The following is a 25,000-nucleotide window of genomic DNA, read 5'->3' as shown; positions in this document are numbered from 1 at the left end:
AATTTGGTTTCTACTGTACATTTACATGATTAAGAGGCAGCTTTAATTGCTATGATTTTCCCCCATCCCTTTTTGGAAGTATAAGAACCTTCAGGACAACAACTCATTACTGGAGTTGCAGAAGAAAACATATTTCCTTTATTTTGATTTAATCACCATACTTATTTAATGAGTATTTTGTGCAATTTTTTCTGTCTTTAACTTTGTTTTTAAAATGAACTTCAAAATAAACTGTAAAAACTTCAAAGCGAGAGAGAGAGAGAGAGAGAGAGAGAGAGAGAGAGAGAGAGAGAGAGAGAGAAAAGGCTCCTCTTATCTTCTGAATGGAAGTCTTGGCATCTTGTCAGAAATCTGTATAAATGGATGGTTCTAGTCCATGATGCTCAAAAAGCCCCACATCGAGAGTAAATATTCAGTTGTCTTATGGTTCATTTTTTTTTCAGGCAGAAAATCTATTCCAGGAACTTCAAGAACATTTTCAAGCTCTGACTACAACATTAAGCCTCAGAAATACCCTTTTCTATCTTCTAGCAAATACTGTGATGCTTTTGGACTGGTGAATCATCCTGGAATGTCTTTTTAGTGGATAATTATTGACCTAGGATTTCCTGGTGTTTCCATATGTGCTTTACATGGCATCCTGATGTATTAATTACTACTCACAGGTAATTGCTTCCTGCTTGACTGGCAGTGCAGGGCATTTTGTACGGCAAGGGTAAATACAAGGACACAATGTATGGTATCACCCAATGGGACTTTTCCATCAAGCCCTAAATAAATCTGGGCATTCAGAAACCCACAGACATGACACAGAAGTTCTCCAACACAGGGAGCTATATATGGCTCTCCCCACCTTTATTGTGTTTTTTTTTTTTAATAACTTGAGCAGTTCACTGTTATTAAGACATGAGTTCAAACAGAATTAGGAGAGAATGTTTGTGTCATTTGAGCAAATCCAGACAAGGGTAGCGTCACTCTGCCCTAAGACTTGAGCTCACATCATGTCACACAATTAAATTCATTCCCTTAAAGCTATGTGCAAAGTATTAACCATTAACTTGGAATTTCTGGTTCTGTAGATGGGTTCTCACAGGGAAAAATAGATTCTCAAAAATGATAAAATTAAGCTGAGTTCATTTCCATTGTATTTACATATTCATTAAACTTTGGTTAAAGATATAAACATACCAGAGTACTTTTTACCCCTGAATCTGTGTCCAGCCAAGAGGAGCCAAGTTTTCAGAGCTGAGCTCACAGTTCAAAGGTTAAAGACACTACAAAAACCTCAGGGAAGCATTTGTGGACCTTCAGGTGTTAGTTTGTGCCAGGTCTCCTGAATCTCCTGACTCCCTCACGTCGCAAGTCGAACTGCTGGAGCCTTGGGTCAGGTCCCAAGATGAGCAGGCACGATTTGAAGCTGGGCCCTTGGGGCTTTCTGGTGAGCAGCTCTGCACTCCACGTGCAGCTGTCCTTAATGTGGAACTGGAAGAAATGGGGACTCAAATCGGGGACTTAAAAAAGAATGTCAGTGACTTAATGGTGCAAGCTGGGACCAACACTTCCGGTAATGAGCAAGCGGTAAGGCTGTCTGCCATTCTTGTTAGGAAACAGAGAAGCTCACTTTCTGCAGAGTTTGTGACTCTTTCATCTTGGAGAATGCAATCCCATGTTTGTCCACCGCGGAATCACTGCCTCTGTGCTACATGGAAACTTTAGGAATAATGAAAGTCCTTCTCAAATGCTCTTTTCCAAATACACCAACCTTCAAAAGTGCACATTTAAATAAAAAAACTATTATTTAAAAATTGGATTTTATTGAAGTAGTTTTCAACCCCACCCTTCAAATTAGTCTTCAGTCAAAACACAAATCATGATGAGTTAGAGATTGGGGATTATAATTAGCAGTTTCTGTTTGAGACAACATGTTCATGGAACCATTTAAAGAAGACACTTGTACGTTTGAGAGTGATCTGGAGGGTCCCCCCGGCTCCCCCCACAAAGCAAGCATCTCTTTTCCAGTGGAATTTTGCACTTAAGCTTAAAGATGCAAATAAATACTTAGCTTTAGGTCTCAGGCTGGATTCAAGTCCATGCAACGTATATGGATATACAAACTTAAGACACGTATCCTTTTATTACCGGCATGAAATTCTGACTGTATGAGCGTGCTTTAGTTGAACAATTAGATAGATGCCTTTGTTTTCCCATTTCTTTGACAATTGTTACCCTAAGTCAGCTGGCCAATTATCCATATTTATTCTGGTAAATCAGAGCGGGTGCACCCACCAGAGACGTATAAATACCTGCATCTGGTATTCCAGTAAAAAAGACAACCGTACCCTGTGTCCTGCTACACACAAGCCGGAAAACACAGGGGCGGGCACTCTGAAATTCTGTTCCTAGGGGGAAAATACCACTTCCCCTCCCCTGGCTGTATGAGGCAGGGCCCACTTGCCCATCTGTCCTCCCTGGGCACTATGGTCGCCACCCTCTGAGGACTGGTTGGTGATAAGCCAGGGCCTGAGGGCAGGTACCAGTGGGCCGGGTCTCGGCACACTGCCAGGCATGGGATGGCGGTGCAGTAAGTCCCTTCCCTTTATTGTACAACCCATACTTCATCTGGCTGTTTTAATTTTGGTAAAAATCCACGAAATATTAGGCGTCAAATTCAACGGTATCGAAACCTCACTTTTTTAATGCAGATACAGCCATTACTTAAAGCAGCATGGGAGAAGTTCAGACATCTGAAAGTTTTTTTTATAGGCTGTTAATATCTTTTAAGTTAAAAGAAAGACCTAAGTTTAAATGTGTCCCTGTGGGTGACACTAGGTCAGGCTTGTGCGTAGATTTCAGGGGATTCTGCTAGCCCCCTAGACTTGTGTGTCTATTTGTGGGAGGAGGGTCCATGACACCAACAAGTTAAAAGTACTGCTCTATATTCTGAAAGGTATGGCACTTTGTCAGTCTCCGCATCAAACCGTACCTGTAACCCCTTTCCCACGTTTAGTTCAGCATAGACAGCCACGTTGTCACCCAGTGTGCTCTCCCATCGCCAGTGACATTAGTCAGGTGATGGGATGTTGACACGAAGCTCACTGTTCACTCACCTTGGTCTTGAGTCCACATCAACTCCATCTGACTGAAATGAAATCATAAAACATTTATTTTTCTATATACTGAATTTTTCCTATATAAAAACGTTTTAGTAATTACAGGAAACATAGTATAATTATTGAAAGCTTGGATTCCACTTTACTTAACTGTGCATTAATCGGTATATAAGTCAATCATTACCTCTTTTCCAATTTTTTTTCTTATAGACCCAAAGACAGCAGATCAGTCACTTGAAAATGTAATAAAATAAAAAGTGTACTTTTTGAGTAATAATCTACATGACCTGAGTTCTGATGTGTAGTATTTAATTTAAAAATTCATTTTAATAAAATGAACAGCAAAACGAACAAAGGCAATGGGGAGCAGCTGGTTAGCTCGGTTAGAGCGTGGTGCCCTTAACAAGGTTGCAATCCCCACATGGGCCACTGTGAGCTGCGCCCTCCACAACTAGATTGAAACAACTATTTGACTTGGAGCTGATGGGTCCTGGAAAACCACACTTAAAATAAATTTTTTAAAAAATTTAAAAAAAGAACAAAGGCAATGTCGTAAGATTGTAACATAGAAGGCAATTAACCACTGAAGACATACCGTGTTTCCCCAAAAATAAGACCTGATCTTACATTAAGTTTTGCTCCAAAAGATGCATTAGGGCTTATGTTCAGGGGATGTCATCCTTTCCTGGTGGGTCTTATTTTGGGGGAAACTCGGTAGCTGTTAAACGGCAGCGTGTTTCCATGCACACCTAATTCTCGTAAATCATGGAGGAAAAGCACAAGCTCTATGATGTCAAAATTTCTCTGAATTAAATTCTGCAAAGATCTCTTTTAAAAAGATCGTAAGCAGTTTTCTGATAGAAGTTGCTTTTTATTTTTTTATTATTTTTTAATTTATTGGGGTGACAATTGTTAGTGAAATTACATAGATTTCAGGTGTATAATTCTGTATTACATCATCTATAAATCCCATTGTGTGTTCACCACCCAGAGTCAGTTCTCCTTCCATTACCATATATTTGATCCCCCTTACCCTTATCTCCCTCCCCCCAGAAGTTGCTTTTTAAATGACTGCATTCCAACTCCACATTTCCAGTTGCACAGTTTTGGGGAAGACTCACTTTAATCTGTCCAATTTAACATCTTGACAGCACTGTTCTCCAAACCAAATGAAAACCAGGAAGGCAGGTGACCCAGGAGCTCCATGTTTACTTCCGTGGTCCCCTTCACAGTCCCACCCTGTGGAGGTAGTTTGCAATCAGGTCTTTGTAGGTTATGTAGAAATGTTGTCTAATAACTGTCCAACTCCCCTCTCTCCGAGCCAGAGTAAAATAAACTCAATCACCTAAAAATGGGATCAGTTATAGGCTCTCATTGTAAAAAAATAACATTATTCCTGCATATAAAACAAATCATACTCTTCATTCAAAAGTCAAAGTCAACCATAATTACATAATTTAGAATTAACCACTGTCAACATTTTTCTCTGCATATTGTTTATAATCTAATATCCTGTTCTTTTCGCTTCATAAATTTTTTTCCTAGATGAAAATTTCATACACACTTTTTTATGACTGAGTGTCTATCGTATGTCTAATAATTTTTAAAATAATTTTTATTGGGTCATATTGGGGAACAGTGTGTTTTTCCAGGACCTCATAAGCTCTATGTCAAGTCATTGTTTTTCAATCTAGTTGGGGGTTGCAGCTCATCTCCAAGTCATGTTGTTGTTTTCAGTCTAGTTGTGGAGGGCACAGCTCACTGGCCCATGTGGGCATCAAACCAGCGACCTTAGTGTTATGAGGACTGCGCTCTAACCTCTGTGACAACTGGCCACCCATATGTCTAATAATTTAACCATTCCCTTCAATATTCCTTGGACACTGAGTCATTTACCACTTTCATCTATTATAAATAATCTGTAATGAACATTCTCATCCATGAATTCTCTCCGCACAGTTCATTAGGCTCAGAGTATGACAATTCATAAGGCTCAGAGTCGGTCAAGAACATTTAGCAAAATGCATCTAAGAAAGGAAGTATCATTTTATACTCCCAACAGTGATGCATGTCTTTCGTCATCCAAAGATTTTTTTTTTTTAAGTTTTTTAATTACATCATTTAAATTCAATATTCTTGGTGATTTAAAATCATGATAGTGAAACTGGAGGCCAGTCGAGATTGGGGCTTGTGCTGCCTGAGCCACTTAGCCAATAGATAGACACAGGAGTTGGGTAGTAGAATAAGCATTTATTATCAGAGCACCGGTGTAACACCTTCAAGAACTGCCTTAACATTCTCAGACCAGCTTGGGATATTTGAGAAAATCTGGGCATTCCTTCAGACGCCACATGATGGTTATGGGGGTCTGCATGGAGCCTTCCCTCAGGTGATGTGGCTCTCCTTTGTGGTCATCAACCCAGGAGCAGTGATGACAGTAACTTGGAAAAAATGCTAGGCCAGAGATTGTGATCATAAGCGTGGGGGTATTTTTTTTTTTAAGATTTTATTGGGGAAGGGGAACAGAACTTTATTGGGAAACAGTGTGTACTTCCAGGCCTTTTTCCAAGTCAAGTTGTTGTCCTTTCAGTCTTAGTTGTGGAGGGCGCAGCTCAGCTCCAGGTCCAGTTGCTGGTTGCAGGGGGAGGAGCCCACTATCCCTTGTGGGAGTCGGGGAGTCGAGGAATCGAACTGGCAACCTTGTGGTTGAGAGGATGCGCTCCAACCAACTGAGCCATCGGGAGGCAGCTCAGCTCAAGGTGCCGCGTTCAATCTTAGTTGCAGGGATTCGAGGAATTTAACTGGCAACCTTGTGGTTGAGAGCCCACTGGCCCATGTGGGAATCGAACCAGCAGCCTTCGGAGTTAGGAGCATGGAGCTCTAACCGCCTGAGCCACCGGGCCGGCCCCGTCCAGACACTTCTGATGACGGCAAACTACTGCTTGAGCTAGGTTGACCAACATGTCCACTTGTACACATTTTTTTGACACCCCTGGTATGTTTGAATTGAAGAAACCAAATAGATCTGAGTTGTCATGAACACACAGAACAGTTTAAAATTCAGGATTTTTAAGAAGTAGAGAAGAAAGTTTCTATTAGTTATTAACTAAAATGAAAACATTGATACTGTCAAAAATATGCTAATTTCTTTCTAGAGAAAGTTCCAAGCTGATCCCCTTTTATAGGCTGACATTTAATCTTGCAATTATTCCCTGAAACCTTTGAAGAGATTATTTGACATGGTATGAAATCATACCTGTTTCAATATCTTTCTGACATTTTTATAAATGATTGCTATTTCCCCTGCACCCTTTACATATATTTAAATCAGGATGTTTCCATAGGAATAGAGGGGAAGTAATATATTTACATTTGTTTAAACTTTCCTTCTAGCCTAAAGTACATTAATATACTTCAATAGAAAGCGGTTTATTCACAGAATACTTAAATAAAACGGAGTTACTTCAATATCAAATACTATATTTATATACCTGTAACTTAAAACTCGTCTAATACAAGTTATGAAACTTAGGAAAAGCTTAGTAAAGAGTCAAATGTGTAAGGCAGAAGTTCTGGGTGCAATTGTCTGAAGCCTTAAATTCTCACACATGACTTCCTTTCTTTACAACCCTGGTGTCTTGCCTGATCTAGCCCCACAGAATTTTAACTCTCCCCAAATCTCCTTTTAGCCCCTCTAAGCTGGGCCCAGAAAGATGTTTTCAGAACTACACCTCGCTCCCTCCCGAGTCAGGGCCACCCTGCGCTGTGCGACCCCTCCCCCAACTGCGCCTAGCTCCACCAGCTCCCCCACGGGGGCTGTGTCCCCACAGGTCCCCTTTTGGAAGGGGGCCCCACACCCGCCCAGTTACCTCTTTTTATATCTGATCTCAGCTTGAAAACAGTTTCTGCAGAGCCTTCCCTGGGTCGACTTCTGGCCACTCTTTCTGTACGATGTCATAGCACTCTATTTGCCAACTGTCACAGTCATGCTTCTCTGTGATCAATTGTCCCCATAAAGTGCCACCAGACGATTCTGCTTGCCATTGTGTACCCAGTGCTGGCACCATCCCTGGGGCACAGGAGCTACGCAAACATTTTTTTTAAAAGAAAAATTTGAAGTTTCAGGACACTCTGCAGTCTTTCGTCTGATGCTTTTTGCCCATGAAGACGAGTGAGCTCGATCCCTTTACTGAACAAGGAGACTCAGGGCCAGAAGGAGGACTGGGGTGGAACTGCAGTGACTGGGAGACAGCGTGTCACCCACCTGAGCCTGCACAGCAGCAGTCCCACTAGGGCACCGTCGGTGTTCTCTGCTTAGCTTTTGATGATAAATGTAAAAACGCCACAAGAATGCTACGATCTGGTGCTTTCTCAAAGCCATTCATAAAAACGCTGCAGGGAACCCTATTCAAGATGGCAGCCACATAAAGTAAGCCCTCCATTCTGAATTTTGAGATCTCAGTCTTTCCCAGTTAGCACCTGAGCTTCAAGGTAAGACACCTGGTGAGGCCGTAAGTGCACCTGTCCGTTAGCTGATCAACCTGAGACACCTGACTGGGTGTGGGTTCAGGAAACACCAGTGAGACTGTTTTAGGGCGGTTGTGGGAGTGGGTGCTTGGACTCTGTGGGTGTCACCTCCTTCCTGCAGGGCTCAGGAGCCCGGCCCCACTGCACACGCTGTTGTTGGTTGTTGTAATGTGTGGGCTCCTTGTTTTGAATGTCTGAAAGCGGCCTGTAGGATACACCCAGTATCCTTCCCCAGCAGCAGGCCACTCGTCTGCTGCGTGTGTCACCCTCTGAATTACCTACTTTCCGTTCGATTAACGTTTCCAAATAATGCTCCGATGAACGTGCCTGCACCTCCTGTGTGTGCCGGGTCTCTGGGGTACTGGGTCACTTACTGGTTTCCTGGATATGCTCGCTACCTCCTGTTGCCTCTGTCAGGGGAAGGACTCCTTCCTGGACTTGGCCTAAAAGCCATCCTGGGAAAGACGGGAGACAGATCCTGCAGGGCTCAGAGCCGGGATGTCCACAGGCTTGGCCATTAGTTAATGCCAACTTAAAGTGACAGAGGACAGCAATGAGCTGTCCTAGGCTGGGCTTCATGCCGTCTGCAACCAGCTGTGCAACCTAATCCTGTTTCCTTCCTGCAAACTCTGCCCAGCAGGTGGGTGGAAGGATTTGAGAAAATGGCTTGTGAATCACTTAGTTCAGGGCGAGGCAGACAGCAGATACATTATAATGAGATGTAAACTTGGAATGAGGAGACCCACTCATAGTAAATTCATCTATATTGCAGTCTATAAGCTGCAATATATTCAACTACAAAGCACCAGTAAAAAGAAACTTATTCAAGTCAGATGTGAAGGAACTTATTACAACTTATCGATACAGCAAATTGACAATATGAATTAAATTTACAAATGTGGAGTGTTTTTTTAACAGCTAATAAAGCTTTATCAGTAAGAGATGTAATTCATATGCCACACAATTCATCCAATTAAAGTTTGCACGTCAGTGGTTTTTGGTACAGTCACTGATATGTACAACCATCACCACGACCAATTTCAAGAAGAAATCCTGTACCCAGTAGCTATCACCTCCTTGCCCCCCTGCCCCCGTATTAAGCAACCACTCATCTGCGTTGTCTCTGTGGACGTGCCTGTTCTGGACACTTCACATCAGTGGAATCGTACTGTATTTGGTGCTGGCTTCTCTCACACACTCTCGTGTTTTCAAGTTTCATCATGTTGTAGCCTCATTTCTTCATACTGGATAATATTCCATCGTATGGGTGGAGCATATTTTGTTTCCTTTCAGCAGCTGATGGACATGTCGGTCGGTTGTTCACTGATTTGAGCTCTTTTAACGCTGACATACGTGTTCGTGTCCAAGTGTTTGTGTGGACGTGCGTGTTCAGTACTCTTGACATGGCATGTACCTCCGAGTGTCATGACTGGGTCACATGATAACTGTTTTACTTTTGGAGGAACTGCGAAGCTGGTTCCCAAAGTGACTGCAGTGTTTTCCCTTCCCACCAGCAGTCAAGGCTTCGCTTCTCCAGGTCCCTGCCTGAGTTTATGCAGACCCTCCTGTGTCACATCTCCTGATTTTGACTTGCATTTTCTTCGTGATAATGACAGTGACACTCTTTTCACATAGTTATTTGCATTTATCTTGAAGAAATGTCAGAAGCATAACATTGACTATTATATGCCAGGGACTTGAGGTCACGCAGATCCTCACGAGTTGGTATCTCGTTGTTTGTAAACGCGAAACTTGACAAAATTTTAAAATGAGATCAAACTGCAGATATGCAATTGAATTTTAAATCCATTTAAAACCACACCCTCATTTGTATTTGTTGGTTTCAATCTTTGGGAAGTATGCCTCATGTGTCAAAGATGACCAATCAAGGTGACCACGGCAGTGAGCACGTTCACGCCCGAGTCCACCATGCACTGTTCTGAGTGGTCTGGACACGTGTGATTCACAGCAAACACTATTGCTGAACAAAAAAACTCTCCTTGCTAAAAAGTTTTTTTTTTAAAGAAAGGCTTTATTGAGCCACAGGGTAGCCAGAAATAGACCAGGTCCTCGGGCGTGTAGTCTAAACCACCAGCAGAGCAGTGGGGCTGGGAGAAAAAGACAAGCATACCTGCAGCCCTGGGGTTGGGGGCACTTTTATACACTGTTTTGGCGAAGGAAAAATTTGTTTTGAAAGAACTTACACTAGTTACAGATAAAGGGTGGGGGAGAGGCAGGAGACAGCCCTGCAATCGATGCAGTCTGAAAGAAACATTTTAGACTCTTCATTAGTTCCAGACAACGGTCCAGAACATCCATGTGTATGCAGGATGCAGTGACGTCCAGTGGTCAGCAGCTAGACACCTGAGGGTTGACTCAAAGCTCCAACACACATTCGGAATGGGAGTGGTCGGTCTTCTGTCAGCAGGCCCAGCTATGAACTGGTCACCTACTCTTGTCTCTTGCTCTCACTTTGGCTGCTGTGACTTAATTTAGAACATCTCAGACTTTCTCTCCGGTGACTGTCACCCCTTCACTCCAAAGATGGAGCTCCAGGAGGCCACTTGCCCGAGGTTCTGAGTAGGTGGCAGAGGTGGGCTCTGGAACCAGGTGTGTCCCCATCCTGAGCCTCGCACGCACGCTCTTCATCATCTGTGCAGAGATGTGCTCTGAGGACCCCCACAGCCATCGCCCTGCTGCAGGGCTACACTCAGAAGAGAAACCTGAGATTGATAAGGAAACTACTGCATGAAGCACACTGTATACAGAGAAGAGACACTCTCTTAGGAATGAGGAACAGCTCGTACTCTACATTTAAAAGGTTCCAAAAATCATTATTTTATTGCACTGTTTTTACAACCAGAAGAATGAAACATTTTTCCTTATGTGTGTATTCTTTCTGAATTCAAGCCTTTGGATTCTATTTTGGGTTGAATTGTGCAGTCCCCCAAATCGGCATGTTGGGGTCCTAACCCCATGGCCTCAGAAGGTGAGCTTAATTGGAGACGGGGCTGCTGCAGATATAATTGGTTAAGACGAGGTCACAATGGAGTCGAGTGGCCGTCATCCAATGACTGGGTCCTTACTAGAGGGAAATCTGGACAGACCCACAGTGAAAAGCCACGTGAAGAAGAGGCATCCACACGCCAGTGCCGAAGCTACTGAAGCTGCCAGACACCTACAGGAGCTGGAAGACGGGCAGGGAACACATGCCTGGCTTAGACTTCCTGTGTCCCAGCCTGTGGGACAGATTCTGCTAAGGCACCCAGGCCGTGGTATTTGTTACAGCTGCCCCAGGACACTCAGAATCCCACTGCCATGTGTGTAAAACAGTGGCCCACAGGACACATGCCTGAACTTCACTCCAATGGTAACGGTAAGAGTTGAGTTTCGACTTCCCAAATCAGAAATCTATACATCCAGGTTCTTAAGAAATAAATGATTAGGACTGTTCCCATCAACAAGTATTTTATTTACTTCAGCGTAATATTTACAGATATTTGCTAATATAAAAATACAGTGGCCAGGCCGACTCCAAGTTGAGGCCATGTGCCCCATACTGTAAAGGCCCTCCAGCTCCGTGGGCTTACTGTTCTTCAAACCCTTTAAATAGTTCAGAATATTCCCACGTGGAAATGACTCTACAACACACACACCCAGCCTGGGCAAGCTCAGTATTTGTTGGGATGAGGGCTCAGTACCTGTTGGGACAAGGGCTCAGTATCTGTTGGGACGAAGGCCTAGTATCTGTACTTCGTGGAGTAGTCCTTGGGAGACACGACCAGGCCACGACCCTTCCTGGCGCCTCGGTAAACAGTCTCGATGATGTCGATCATCTCCTGCTTGTCTTCCATGGCCCAATTGATCTTGTTGTTGTTTCCGGTCCCCAAGTCAATCATGATGTGCTTGTTCCTACAAAGAGGAAACAGGGTCAACAGGCACGGAGAGCCTAAGTGTCCCCACTGTTATGAGCACCTATCAGAAATCACCTCAGACTTGGGTCTCTTTTTTCCCCCTACCCCCATTTTAATGGAGGGGGCAGCTCACAGTGGCCCATGTGGGGATCAAACCAGCAACCTTGGTGTTATTAGCACCACGTTCTAACCAACTGAGCTAACTGGCCACCCCCACCTCAGACTTGGACTTGCCACTTCCTGATGGTTCCTTCAACCACAAACACAGTAAGTCGTCTCATCTCCGAATCTGACACACTCAGCAAACAACGGCAAAGCAGAGCCACAGAAAGGGATGCCTGATTCCCCTGACAAGTGTGGGGACGCTGGCTTAGCCAGCACACAGCCACACACAGCATTAGGAGCTGGACAGTGGACCCCGTCCTGTTGGCAGTCACCCCAAAGGAGTGCAGAGGCCAGTGATCACCCAGGGATGGAACGCAGAGTTCTTTCAAAACCAACTCCTAACTGAGGCCCGGTGACAGCACTGGTGCCCTTCAAACAGGGCATCATTGAAGGAATAAAGAGTACATGTAAAACCTTCAAAAAATCATTTGAGACAAGGACACACACAGTCAAGAGGCTACACCATGATTTAGGAGACTAGAAAAGAGCCTAACTACTATTTTATTTATTTTTATTTATTTATTTTTGTGTAGTACATTTTAATATGTTCATGTAGATTACCTAAATTAAAATCCTTAATAGTTGCTGGTCATTCAGCTTTAAAGGTATTTTCCTTGAGTATATTTACTTAATATTTTTGTCATCTTCCCAGTGGCAATTTACAAATAAAAATCCATTTAATCACTTTCTGCATGCCTTACATTTTATTGTTGCTTTACAATTACTCTAAAGTAATTACAAGTGTGACTATATGTGAGGATATAATATTGCTTATATAAAAATAAATGAATTTTTTAGCAGACCCATTCAATCCTCTCAGTTCCATCCTGGGTAGGTAAATTTTACTTTTTTACCTCATTAACCTCATCCTTGGTACTAGTCATTCGTCCCCTTTCTACACTTCCCAGGCTACTTGCCCTATGCTACCATTTTCATAGTATTAGTAACCAGATTCCAATTTACTGCATCCAGGGAGGAAGTTCTTAAGGTCTTGCATTCTAATATAGAAACTAAATACTATTTAAAAAAACACTCAATGGACTGTCCACTAGCCTTTCTGTATGTTTCCCTAGGACAAGTATCCTACATTGAAACTCCAGGGTTAGTTGCCTGGAAAGCCAAATTGTTTCCCAGGAGGTTGCACTCATTTACCTGAAAAATGCAACGTATGAGTTTTTTATGATGCTCTTGTGAGTACTGAATGTAAGTTTTATTAGAAGTCCTACTAATAGTGAAATTACTGGTTGTGAATATGATAGTATGTCTGTTCAGGAAGCAGATGATTCTTCACAGAAGGCTCATTTTTACAGGTGCACTTTATAGAATGAAGGTATGAACCCTTGTGCTTATGCACTAATCTTCCTGGGTTGTTGGAGATGATTTTAGTGCCTGAAGCCTTCACGGCACAAATTTGGACACGTGGTTTTAGTCCACCATCCCACAGAAAGTGCTCCATCCTGAAGCTCCTGCTGTGGCCTCCTCTCAGCCAGAGCAAGCGTGAACAGACAAACTTGATGTCACTTCTGCTGCAAACCTTCTTCACCCCCAGGACAAGCTTCCAAGTCCTCACACTTGCCAGGACCTGGGGACCTGCCCTACCCCTGCCCTCTTATACCTCCTGCAGCCCGTCACGCATGTCAGCCCACCTTCCTGCAGGTCTCCACACCGCATACCGTCTGTACCTCTGCCCCTGGGGGAGTGCTTACACGTGGCTCACCCCACACTCCCCGCTGCCCTGGTGTCTTGTCTGTAACTACCTGTCCTTTGCCCTCTCCCTGCTTCCCTGGGCTGACAAATTCTGCTGAGTCCATCAGATGAAGTTCTGCGACAGCAGGAACCCTGTCTTATCTGACTTAATGTCCCAGCACTGGACCATAAAACCTGGAAGGACTCAGCATACACACCGGTGGACAAGTTAACTGGCATGCTGACACTGCTTGTCGTAGAATTGGGGGTCGCAGACAGGAGGTTTCCACCCTTTCATGAGTGTAGCCCCAGCCCCCAAACCAAGACACGCAGCCCGCCACACCGACCCCAACCCCGTCTCCGTCATAGCACCTCCTGCCCTTGGCTGGCCACGTGCAGTGGGGCCAGGACCCTAGACAGACCTCACAAATCCCACCTGAAGGATGGGGGAAGAGTAGGAGGAGCATGAAGAAAAGGCCCCGACTGCCATGAGTCGCCTGTTAGTGGCAGCCTTGGCTCTGAGACCACCACCGATGATGGCTCGGAAGGAAGTGGGGAACGCGTCAGTGGGAATGGAGGAAGGGGTCCTTAATGGAGGTAGAGTGTCAGCGATGCCGTCCTGCAACTGGTGGAAAGCAGGAGTCGTAAGTGATAAACTCGAACATTTAGCTGAGGAAATATCAAGCGAAGTTTTGAGGATGCCACCTGGTTTCTTCTTGTTGCTTAGAGTAAAATGAGAAACAAGCTGGTTTACAAAATGTAACAGAAAAAATAAATTCTTAGACTCTCCAGATAGCAAAAGATGCTGAAATCCACAAATGGCTCCTGGACATGTGGCACAGAGAAAAGGAAGAGACCACACGACCTTCTGCTAAAACCTACAACAGACCTGCCAGTCAGGCCACTCCGTCAGAGGAAAGGTGTGCATCATGCATGTTCCCCAGGAAGCCACTGTCACACAGCGGGCGTCCTTGATGCGCAGGACAGAAATACTGCCGGCTCAGCCTGAGAGGACAAGAGGATACAGTGAAAGGAGCTGATGAAACCCCAAATGCTGCTGGCAGGAAGCAGGCTGAGAAATGACCCAGCTGCAAACACCTTTCATGAAGGCAGGAAAACCGGGTTAGAACCCTCTCGGGGCGGGCGTCGGCCAGGAGCCCAGCCTGGCACCAGACCCCTTACCCTCCAGCCCCTCCTGAACCCAGACCTGTTTCCTTTGCCTGCCCCACACTGCATGCTGGGAGAATTGGGAACACAGGTAAGGAGGGGGGTCCAGGAGCTGTGCTTGTGGGTCCATATCGATTCTGCACATGGGTGGCAGAGGACAGTCTGCAGTAGGTAAAAACCCTAAAATAAACCCCAGGATTTCCCATCTGAACCTCTGAGACTGTGACATGGTGAGACCGTTCCATTACACTTCACAGGGACCCTGCAGATGTCCCTAAGGTTACTAATCAATCGACTTCAAAGTAAGGAGGTAATCCTGGATTACTTGGGTGAGTGTAATCTAATCACACAAGCCCTCTAAAAGCAGAATAGGAAGTTGGAGACTATATGAAAAGAACTCAACCTGCCACTGAGGGCTTCAAAGATTGAAGGGCCTCTAGGAGCAGAGAGGAGCCCCAGCGACAGCCAGCGAGCACGAGGCCTCAGACCCACGACCTCCAGCCGGTGGATTCAGCCAACAACCTGAGTGAGCCCAGTGACTTCCTCCTGGACTGACGGCCCCGGCCTTGTGACATGGAGACCCTGACAACCCACTGAGCCTGCCCGGGCTTGGCCCTCAGAACCTGGAGCGCATCCAAGCCCGTGCTAGTTTGTTATACGGAATGTAAAGCTAACACACTCCCTGTGCAGGCCTCCCAACCTTCCGTCGCAGCAGGGCTCGGCCTTTAGTGGGTCGCCTGTCGCCAGTGTTGCTGTTCACTGATTCTGTGGTAACAGTACGGAATTTTGACAAGCCTAACAATGTCAAACAGTGATTTCTTTGCAAATTAAACCTCCACAACAGAATTATCTTTTTACTCATAATGTTACTTAACTTTATTACATAAGTACCACCAAGCGTATATGCCATCTGCACCCAACGCTTGTGTACTGGCCAGTGTCCACCCCCATGTTTTCCTTTGACACAAAGCCCGTAAGTCATGGATACAAATTAATCTAAGACAACTAGGGAAATTCTATTCTTCATGCCAGTAACTGATTGACGACAGTCTGCAACAGAATGCTTTAGCTGATAAAATAACCTTGTACTTATAAGCAAAGAAATTAAGTACAGGTTTTCCTGTTGGGTAGCACAGAAGGGTGATAAACAGAGTTACTGATATCATATTTTAAAAGCAAGTCACTTTAAAACAGACATTTTCATCAATAGATTACATTTAAAGGTATCTTAAATGTCAGTAAGAATGTCTGCTATTTAATTCATTTCAGGTTAGGTTTCTGGGCAGTTATTTCAAAAAGGTAATTTCTCACTAAGAAAATGCTAAAACTGGAACTGTTACTTTGAAAATTATCTAAAAGATAACACTGATGATCTGGTGATACAAGCTGTATGTGACATGACTGTATAACTGACTTCCTTCTAAATAAAAGAATCTAAAGATATCTTGATTATATTACATTTCCAGGTCAACAATTTCAATTTAAATAACTTTAAGAAGACATACCTGAAGAAAAACATGACAGTACACGGGTCGTATAACTCATACATTTTGTTGAAGTCAGGTACTTCTGTAATATCCACAAGATAAATAACTGCGAAATTTTTAACCTAAAAGTAAAGATTGGGGAAAAAAAAGAAAAACCTAAAATCAATCAATTTTTCATTCTGTAAAAGCACATTCAAAACCAAAAACAACAATCTGTGTATAACACAAAAATTTGCCAACTAACTCTCCAACATTCTTCCCAGTAAAGGTAATGCACAGGGAAACAACACGCCAGGACGCTGAACTGGCTGTTCACACCTCACTTTAGCACTTTGCAGAACAGCTAGTTATACGAGCCCTGCAGAAAATGTCCAGATATATTATTCATGCTAATCTACGTGAACTTGTGCAACTTGCACTTTGACAGCTCCTTAATCACATGCTTTAAAGAATGCCTTTAGAGATCACCCATACATCCCTCACTCACTTAGGTCTGAACTCTTGTAAATACTAACAGACTAGTATCCCAAATATAATATTGTATATAAAATTCTCTTTAACTGTTTGAATTGCAAGTTCATCAAAGATTTAGAAAACTAGATAAAATCGCAACACAAAGATAACTGCTGCAAATGTTTTAGTATCTACTTTCTCATTTTTTCTGGTGTGAAGGCGGGGCCACCACCTTAGATGGCCCTTATCTCCTCTGGGCAGCTGTATGCGGAAGCGCCAATACAGAACCAACTGGCCTTCCTCTAACTCTGACCCCTCCCTGATTCTTTCCTCTGGAGAAGCTGCCATTGGTCAGAGTTTCCTCCAGTGTGGGCTGTGAGGACCGATATGAAGCCTACCACAAGGCCTGAACTGTTTTTCCTAAACATGTCACATCCATGAACGAACCTGCAGTGAATTAAAACCCCTGTGTATTTTTTTACATAAAACTGAAATTAAGCTAGATACCTATTCTCCCTTTAAGAAAATGTTCACGACAGGGCTGTCACCTCTGCTTTTCAACATAGTGTTGGAAGTCCTTGCCAGAGCCATCAGGCAAGAGAAAGAAATAAAAGGCATCCAAATTGGGAATGAAGAAGTTAAAATATCACTCTTTGCAGATGACATGATGCTATATATAGCAAACCCTAAAGACTACACCAGAAAGCTGTTAGAAACAATTAACGAATACAGTCAAGTTGCTGGCTACAAAAATCAACGTACAAAAGTCCATTGCATTCCTATATACTAACAATGAAATCTCAGAAAAAGAAATACAAAAAACAATTCTCTTTGCAATTGCAGCAAAAAGAACAAAATACCTAGGAATAAACTTAACCGAGGATGTGAAGGATTTATATACTGAAAACTATGAGACATTTTTGAAAGAAATTGAAGAAGACACAAAGAAATGGAAAGACATTCCATGCTCATGGATTGGAAGAATCAACACAGTTAAAATGGCCATATTACCCAAAGCAATATACAGATTTAATGCAATCCCCATCAAAATCCCAATGTCATTTTTTAAAGAAATAGAACAAAAAATCATCAGATTTGTTTGGAACCACAAAAGACCCCAAATAGCCAAAGCAATCTTAAGAAAAAAGAACAATGCTGGAGGTATCACACTGCCTGACTTTAGCTTGTACTACAGGACTACAATAATCAAAACAGCATGGTATTGGCAGAAAAACAGACACATAGACCAATGGAATAGAATTGAGAACCCAGAAATAAAACCACATAAACATGGACAGATAATTTTTGACAAAGAAGCTAAAAACATACAATGGAGGAAAGACAGCCTCTTTAATAAATGGTGCTGGGAGAATTGGATAGCCACGTGCAAAAGAATGAAACTGGACTGCTATCTGTCACCATGTACCAAAATGAATTCAAAATGGATCAAAGACTTAAGCATAAGACCTGACACAATAAACTGCATAGAAGAAAACATAGGTACTAAACTTATGGACCTTGGGTTCAAAGAGCATTTTATGAATTTGACTCCAAAGGCAATGGAAATAAAAGCTAAAATAAACAAATGGGACTATATGAAACTTAAAAGTTTCTGCACAGCAAAAGAAACCATCGACAAAATAAAGAGGCAACCAACTGAATGTGAGAAGATTTTCGCAAACAGTGCCTCCGATAAGTGTCTAATATCCAAAATATACAAGGAACTCATGAAACTCAACAACAAATAAAGAAACAACCCAATTGAAAAATGGGCAGAGGACTTGAAGAGACATTTCTCCAAAGAGGACTTACAAATGGCAAATAGACGTATGAAAAAACGCTTAATATCACTAATCATCAGAGAAATGCAAAGAAAAACCACAATGAGATATCACCTCACCCCAGTCAGAATGGCTATCATCAACAAGACAAATAACAACAAGTGTTGGAGAGGCTGTGGAGAAAAAGGAACCCTCATACACTGTTGGTGGGAATGCAGACTGGTGCAGCCGCTATGGAAGGCAGTGTGGAGGTTCCTCAAAAAATTACAAATAGAATTACCATATGACCCAGCAATCCCTCTCCTGGGTATCTACCCAAAAAATCGAAAACATTTATTCATAAAGACACGTGTGCTCCAATGTTCATTGCAGCTTTGTTTACGGTGGCCAAGACATGGAAACAACCAAAACGTCCTTCGATAGATGAATGGATAAAGAAGTTGTGGTATATATACACAATGGAATACTATTGGGCATTAGGGAAAGATGATATAGGAACATTTTTGACAACATGGATGGATCTTGAGAGTATAATGCTAAGTGAAATAAGTCAGACAGAAAAAGCAGAGAACCCTATGATTTCACTGATATGTGTGGTATATAAACCAAAAACAACAAAAGAACAAGACAAACAAATGAGAAACAAAAACTCATAGACACAGACAATAGTTTAGTGGTTACCAGAGGGTAACGGGGGTGGGGGGTGGGAGATGAGGGTAAGGGGGATCAAATATACGGTGATGGAAGGAGAACTGATTCTGGGTGGTGAACGCACAATGGGATTTATAGATGATGTAATGCAGAATTGTATACCTGAAATCTATGTAATTTCAGTAACAATTGTCACCCCAATAAATTAAAAAAAATTTTACAAAGAAAAAAAATGTTCACTTGGAAAATATAGAAATGAAATGGAAAAATCACTCCTTTGTATCCAGCCCAGTACTTTTCAAACAGATATATGTAATTTACAAAACGTAAGACAGGCAAAATTAATCAGCAGTATGAGTGTGTTAAAGTGAAAAGTCCTCACATGCTTGCTGTGAGGACACTGTATACGCTGCTCTTCTCCATCTGACATCACTAGCAAACGTTTCCCCACATTATTCCGTAAAGCTCTTAGAAAATCCTTTTTCATGGCCAAGTAATAGTCCACTCAGTGGGATGGACATTCCCAGGCTAAAGCCTGATTTCCAAGACAGATGGCTGGGAGTGCCCGCACAGGACTTGTGCAGGACCACATGGGGGGTCATTTCCTATATGGCGCTGTGACTGGCCTTAGTGCTCAGAAACTGGGCCAGCATTGGGCGCTGTCACCAGATGCTGTGCTTGCCTCTCATTTCACTGTGAATCACAGCAATGGTGTCATGGAGCATAAACCTTTGCCTCCCTAAGGGCAGGATGACTGAGAAAGGTGACTGTTCATAAGGCTTTTCATATAATCCCAGGCCGCTTCCCAAAAGAATGGTACCAGTTTTACTCCCCTCTGATTATACAACTTTCACCATACCCCAACAATTAAATACCCTTTTCTCTTTGATGTGTCTGAAAGAACAACAGAGCACTATTTTAACATTTGTTTCTTTGAAGCTTACTGAACCACTGGAATTTCTTTTTTTCATGTTCTTTGCCCATTTATGCATGGGAGTCATCTTTTAAAATGGCACTTTAAGCTTATTTGCATAAAGACTTTCATATTTAAATATACACTGCCTACTGTCTTTGCAGTAGTCCTAACTGGTGGTTGAATAGTATTTTTTAAACTAAGAACCACATGTAGAAATTTCATTGTATTAAGTTGTTTTTAACGTACACACTCTTTTGATCACCTACAGTAGTGAATATCCTTTCCAATCCTGTTGTCTGCATATTCATAAGCACACGTTCTTTTTCTTCAGCAAGTCAGTGATTCAGCTATCCAGCAATCTCTCTGCATGCCACCAAACTGTCTCCAATCAGGTGACTCATGCAGACCACTAAGACAGGCCGGTACGTGATGCCAACCACCAGCCCACCTTTGTAGAGCGCGCCTCCACCAGCGAATAATCCACCAGATACGCCAGAAAAAACGTTCTGGGCTCACAATTGGCACTGTGTAGTCTTCAAGAGCTAATTATTACATTTGTAGGTAATTCATTTCAAATAAAAAAAACTGCAGGTAACTATTTTCTAAAACTACTACGTGCCCTGATTAGCTCTACCTAGAGTAACTCTTGCAAATGTTGTGATGTGAGAGTAATAGTAATGGTAGGTAATGATTACCAAATAGACTTGCTCTGTAATAGGAAGTGTTCTCGAAGCCTTTATATGAATTCTACCTTCACCGCTGCCCTGTGAGTTAGGCACTGGTACCCCTCCGTCCGCTGAGCAACATGCGGCGCAGGAACAATTATTTAAGCTCACACAGGTAGTCAGTGGCAGAATACAGCTTGGTCTGTGCCTTAACCACCGCTCCATCCTGCCCCTCACAGCTTGCCACTAGCTGCGAAGTTCTTAGATCCAAAGACACAAATGCACAGTGGACCCAAACCAAGCACATTCTGCCGATTCCTGTCAGACTCCTCACGGACTGAGAAGCACCTCCTACTGGTTGACTTACTTCACGTGATGCTAAGACCAATCCTACGTCAGTCCTAGAGTTCCACACACACATTTGCCTTATATGCACCTTGAGTAGAATGTACGATCCTGAGTTGACATCGTTTAGGTTCTGAATGTTTTAAATTATTCGTCTGGGCTTTTTAACACACAAAAATGAAATGTCCCATTTATTCTTACCCATTGTGGGAGTTAGGTGACATAGAGCTGTGACAAACTGCTCCTGCAAAATGGCAAGACAGCTCAGGGGTGCACAAAATAGCATCTCTTCGAAGCTGTGCATAAAAAGAGCTGCTAAACAGGCTTTATTTGTTTCTATCACTCCACCAACCTCCAGACATCTGTCAAGTCTGGAAGCAACCTCCATCTCAGGACAGCTCAAATGAGTCCAGCCAGCCCTGGAAGGTCAAGTTCAATACACCACATTCCAGGAGAAACATCAGGTTTGGCCTCAACACTGAACTTTTACTCACTTCAGAACAGCTGGGATATCCAAACAGGGCTCGTGACAAGGTGAGGAGGATCCCCCATTGTCTGCCATTTCTGCAGAGGGAGATTTTTAAACAGCGTTAAATTGTTCTTTACACTAAAGCCTTCGATTTTAAAACTTCCTGTTAAGCTTCCCCAGAGAGAGTGTCCAGAATTACAGTCTTATTTTGCACTTATACTAAGAAGAAATTAAAACATTAATAGTCTTGGAATGCACTTCAAGTTTGCATTTTGAACTGCATATAATACAGTATTAAAAGTTTATTAAAATAAAAACCCAAATTTTTGGACAAAAGAAAAAGAGTTACTTCAAGACCAAACAAAAATACTCAAAGTGAGCCCAATTAAAACTGTCCTGATGAACAGGTTCAAGACAAAACAAAAAAAGAATGTATTTACTACTGACTCGGCAATTCAGTCTGTACCCGACAGAAGGGATTAGGAAAGAACAACTCTGGTGAAAGTCCCTGAACACTTACGTTAACTCACAATATCTGCCTCCTAGCTAAGAGCATCTTGCTGAGTTTTGCTCAGACAGGAAGAGCCAACCAACCCTCAGCTCTCCATCCATCCTAGCCTCGCGCTGAGGGCAGCAGGATCGGACATCACCTGGTGGTTATGCCGCCACCTGTGAGGCAGAATCGAGAACACACACCCTGAGTTATTTCAAAGTCAACAAGCTAACGATTTGCTTATTGGAGAAGTGCTTGGCCGTCTTCACTGAAGTCAGCAGTAGCTGCCCTTGACCTCTACAGCTTAAACAATGAATAAATGACTCCCTGGTACCGCCTGACTCATGACCTCTGACCCCAACTGGGAGGCCCCTAGTGCAAGCCAACAGGCCTCTCCAGAGCTCCCCAGGCACCTCCTCAAGCTCCTCAATGTCTTGGTGTCCAAGAGGAAGAGGAGGGGATGGCTGATAAACACGGCACTCCTACTTGGCTAACCCTGACCTCTGTCGAGGGGTTTCTGAGAGTCATATCACAGTTCCCAAGGGAACTTCTTAATGACAGTTTCGGGACCTCACCCCAGACCTCCAGATTCAGAACCAATGTTATGCCATTTGGTAAGCAGTCCAAGTGGTACCTATGACGACTGACACAGAAGCCGGTCCCTAAGGCTCACAAGGCACCACGAACACCTCACTCTTCTACCAAACATGGGACAGTAAAAACTAGCAATGGCAGGTCAGATAGCTTTTCCTTTCTTAAATTCAAAATACGTCCTTACATCTGATACTACTCACTCAAAGGTGTTATTTTAACCCAGCTTATTTTAGCATCTCCTATTCTCATGAAAGATGCCTTCAGTGTTTCCACTTTTACTGTTCATTAAAATGAATGCCCTCTCAAATCATTTATAGAATATTAATAATTTAATTATTTCACGAACACCCTAATATATTTGCCTTTTTTCCTCTTGCTACAATTGCAAAAATACAAATCAAAGCTAACTTAAAATCGCCACCAGGAAATTATAAACCAAAGAATTACGTGGCTGGTTATACAATAGTGCCCTACAACTGCACTTTTATCGCCAGCAAATAAGTGCCACAGACAAACCAGTCTACTAACATTAAAAATTAGGAAAACTAGCTCTAACGAAGCGCAATTCTACTTTGGTCTACCAGGCCCTTCATTTAAATCACTCTAAGCTATAAATCAAGTGACTTACAAAGAGCATGGTAGGGTAAAGAAAAGAAAAACGACAAAAAGAAAAAGAACAGGATTTATTATGCTATTAACACAAACGTTCTGCTTTATAAATCCAACAAATAAACACAGTCCCCCAAAAAGGACAATCCTTTTCAACCAAGCTATTTAAAATAAGCTCCAACGCCCTCGCCAAAGTCTGCACGCGTGTTTTGTTCATGGTGCTACAGATGTAGTCTGAAAATACCCTAACCCTAGGATTTATTAATTTATTTCAGGAGCGGGATCACGAACCTGTTTAAAATGTGAAAATGTACGGAAAGGTGTCCCAGAACGAGACAAGTGCTATTACGTACGATTTCAGGGAGCACATCCTCACCTCCCAAGGCAAGAACCTGTCCGTGTTACTCCTGCGTCTTCCCTGTTTGGAGGCGGTGCCGCATATTAGAGACTAAGGCCTTGAGAATAAACACAGAATGCAGTTTTTAACCTCACTGCACAATTCTGCTGCCAACTGGCAGAGCGGCCGGTGGATCGCGACGAGAAGCTACGCGGCTGCGTTACCTTTTCCGCGATGCTGTACAGAACCTCGTCCATCTTCATGCACGTGGGGTCCCAGTCGTGTCCAAAGCGAATGACGACCACTCGGTCCTCTTCCGAAAGGATGGCCTGATCCACCTGCCAGCCGTTGTGCAAGTGCGGGAGCATGTACGACATCCTGGCGACTGCACCGGCCCCTGCGCGACAGGAACTCGGTGGAGCAGCTCCTTCCGCCTCAGTCACAGCGCGCGGCGCTGGCGGGGGCTGCCGCCCCGCTCCCGCAGACCCGGGCCCCGCCCCCACGCCGGGCCCGCTCCCCGCCCCACGCGCTCCCCGCCGGGCCCCGACCCCACGCCCGGCCCGCTCCCCGCCCCACGCGCTCCCGCAGACCCGGGCCCCGACCCCACGCCGGGCCCCGCTCCCCGCCCGGCCCGGCCCACACGCCCAGCCCGGCTCCCCGCCCCACGCGCTCCCCGCCCCACGCGCTCCCCGCCCCACGCGCTCCCCGCCGGGCCCCCACCCCACTCCGGGCCGCGATCCCCGCCGAACCCGCTCCCCGCGGCACCACGCTCCTCCACCTCGGCCCGCACGCACCTCCCGCGAAGCGGTCACCCCCGGCGCGGACGCGCACTGACGCGCACTGACGTGCACGTGCGCGTGTGTGCCGAGCGTGCGTCCGCCGTGCGCGCCCGCCGTGCGTGCGCGTGTCCGCAGCATGGAGGCCTCGCGCTGGGTCGGGCAGGTTGCGGCGGGTTTCGCTGCGACGGGTGACGGCGGTGGGCTGTCAGCCCTGTCGTCTGTCCCGTCAGAGCGTCGGCGCGCCCGCGCTTCCCCGCGACGTCCCGCGGCCGGGCAGGAGGCGGCGCTGCACTGAGAGGACGCCGGGAGCCCCGCGGAGGCGGGGACGGAGGGGACGGCTCCGCGGCGTGCGCGCCCCAGGCAGGCCCGGCCCCGGCGCTCGCACGCGGGGCCCCGATTCGGCGTCCGGCGCCCACGCTTCGCAGACGGGCGCGGTTTGCTGTGCTCGTCAAAGGCGGCGCGGTAACAAAAGTGCTGCACGCCAGTGCGTGGACTCCGGTGCCCGCGCGTCGTCGGCCGGGACGCGCCCTTCCCCGGTCCACGCGGTCAGGCCCGGAAAGGCCGCTTTAATCCCGTCCCGGCTCCGTGTCCCGGCGGCGGCCTGTCCGACGCGGTGCTGAGCCGCCGCCGCTCGGCCCGGGACGTGACACCCGCGGAGAGTGGCCGTCCAGGGCTGTGGCGCCAGCTCCTCTCACCGCGTAACCTGGAACTATTCCCTCCCGTTCTGGGGATCGACGGCACTTCTTTTCTTTCGTCTCCACACCTTCCATTTATGCACAGAACTAAAGAGACAAGCACAGTCACTATTGCGGTTAGAAGTCGGCAGCTTGGGAGACGGAGGAGCAGGTGGGC

At 44.7% G+C, this 25,000-nt stretch overlaps 1 protein-coding gene across 14 annotated transcripts; it reads right to left on the bottom strand.

Moving 5' to 3' along the window:
• Positions 1–10: 10 nt before the first annotated feature.
• Positions 11–24,861, bottom strand: TXNL4A (thioredoxin like 4A). Of its 14 annotated transcripts, none has more exons than XR_013995277.1 (6): positions 24,164–24,861; positions 23,594–23,766; positions 16,075–16,178; positions 11,339–11,549; positions 4,232–4,349; positions 11–3,139 (listed from the first exon to the last, which is right to left on the bottom strand). XR_013995277.1 is itself a non-coding variant. In XM_081078616.1 (5 exons), the coding sequence occupies exons 2-4, from the start codon at positions 23,744–23,746 to the stop codon at positions 11,378–11,380; spliced, it is 429 nt and encodes a 142-aa protein (XP_080934742.1). In that variant the 5' UTR covers positions 23,747–23,766; positions 24,164–24,861; the 3' UTR covers positions 11–3,139; positions 11,339–11,377. The 14 variants fall into 14 exon arrangements, 10 of the variants coding, with proteins under 10 accessions (XP_080934742.1, XP_080934745.1, XP_080934738.1 ...); XR_013995278.1 differs by lacking the exon at positions 4,232–4,349 and having other exon boundaries at positions 442–1,762; positions 2,984–3,139; XR_013995279.1 differs by lacking the exon at positions 4,232–4,349 and having other exon boundaries at positions 442–1,762; positions 3,108–3,139.
• Positions 24,862–25,000: the final 139 nt, after the last annotated feature.

Source organism: Rhinolophus hipposideros (assembly GCF_964194185.1).
Source record: "Rhinolophus hipposideros genome assembly, chromosome: 17".
NCBI lineage: Eukaryota > Metazoa > Chordata > Mammalia > Chiroptera > Rhinolophidae > Rhinolophus > Rhinolophus hipposideros.
Note: the sequence above shows the minus strand (reverse complement) of the source record. Positions and strands in the feature narration are given on the sequence as shown.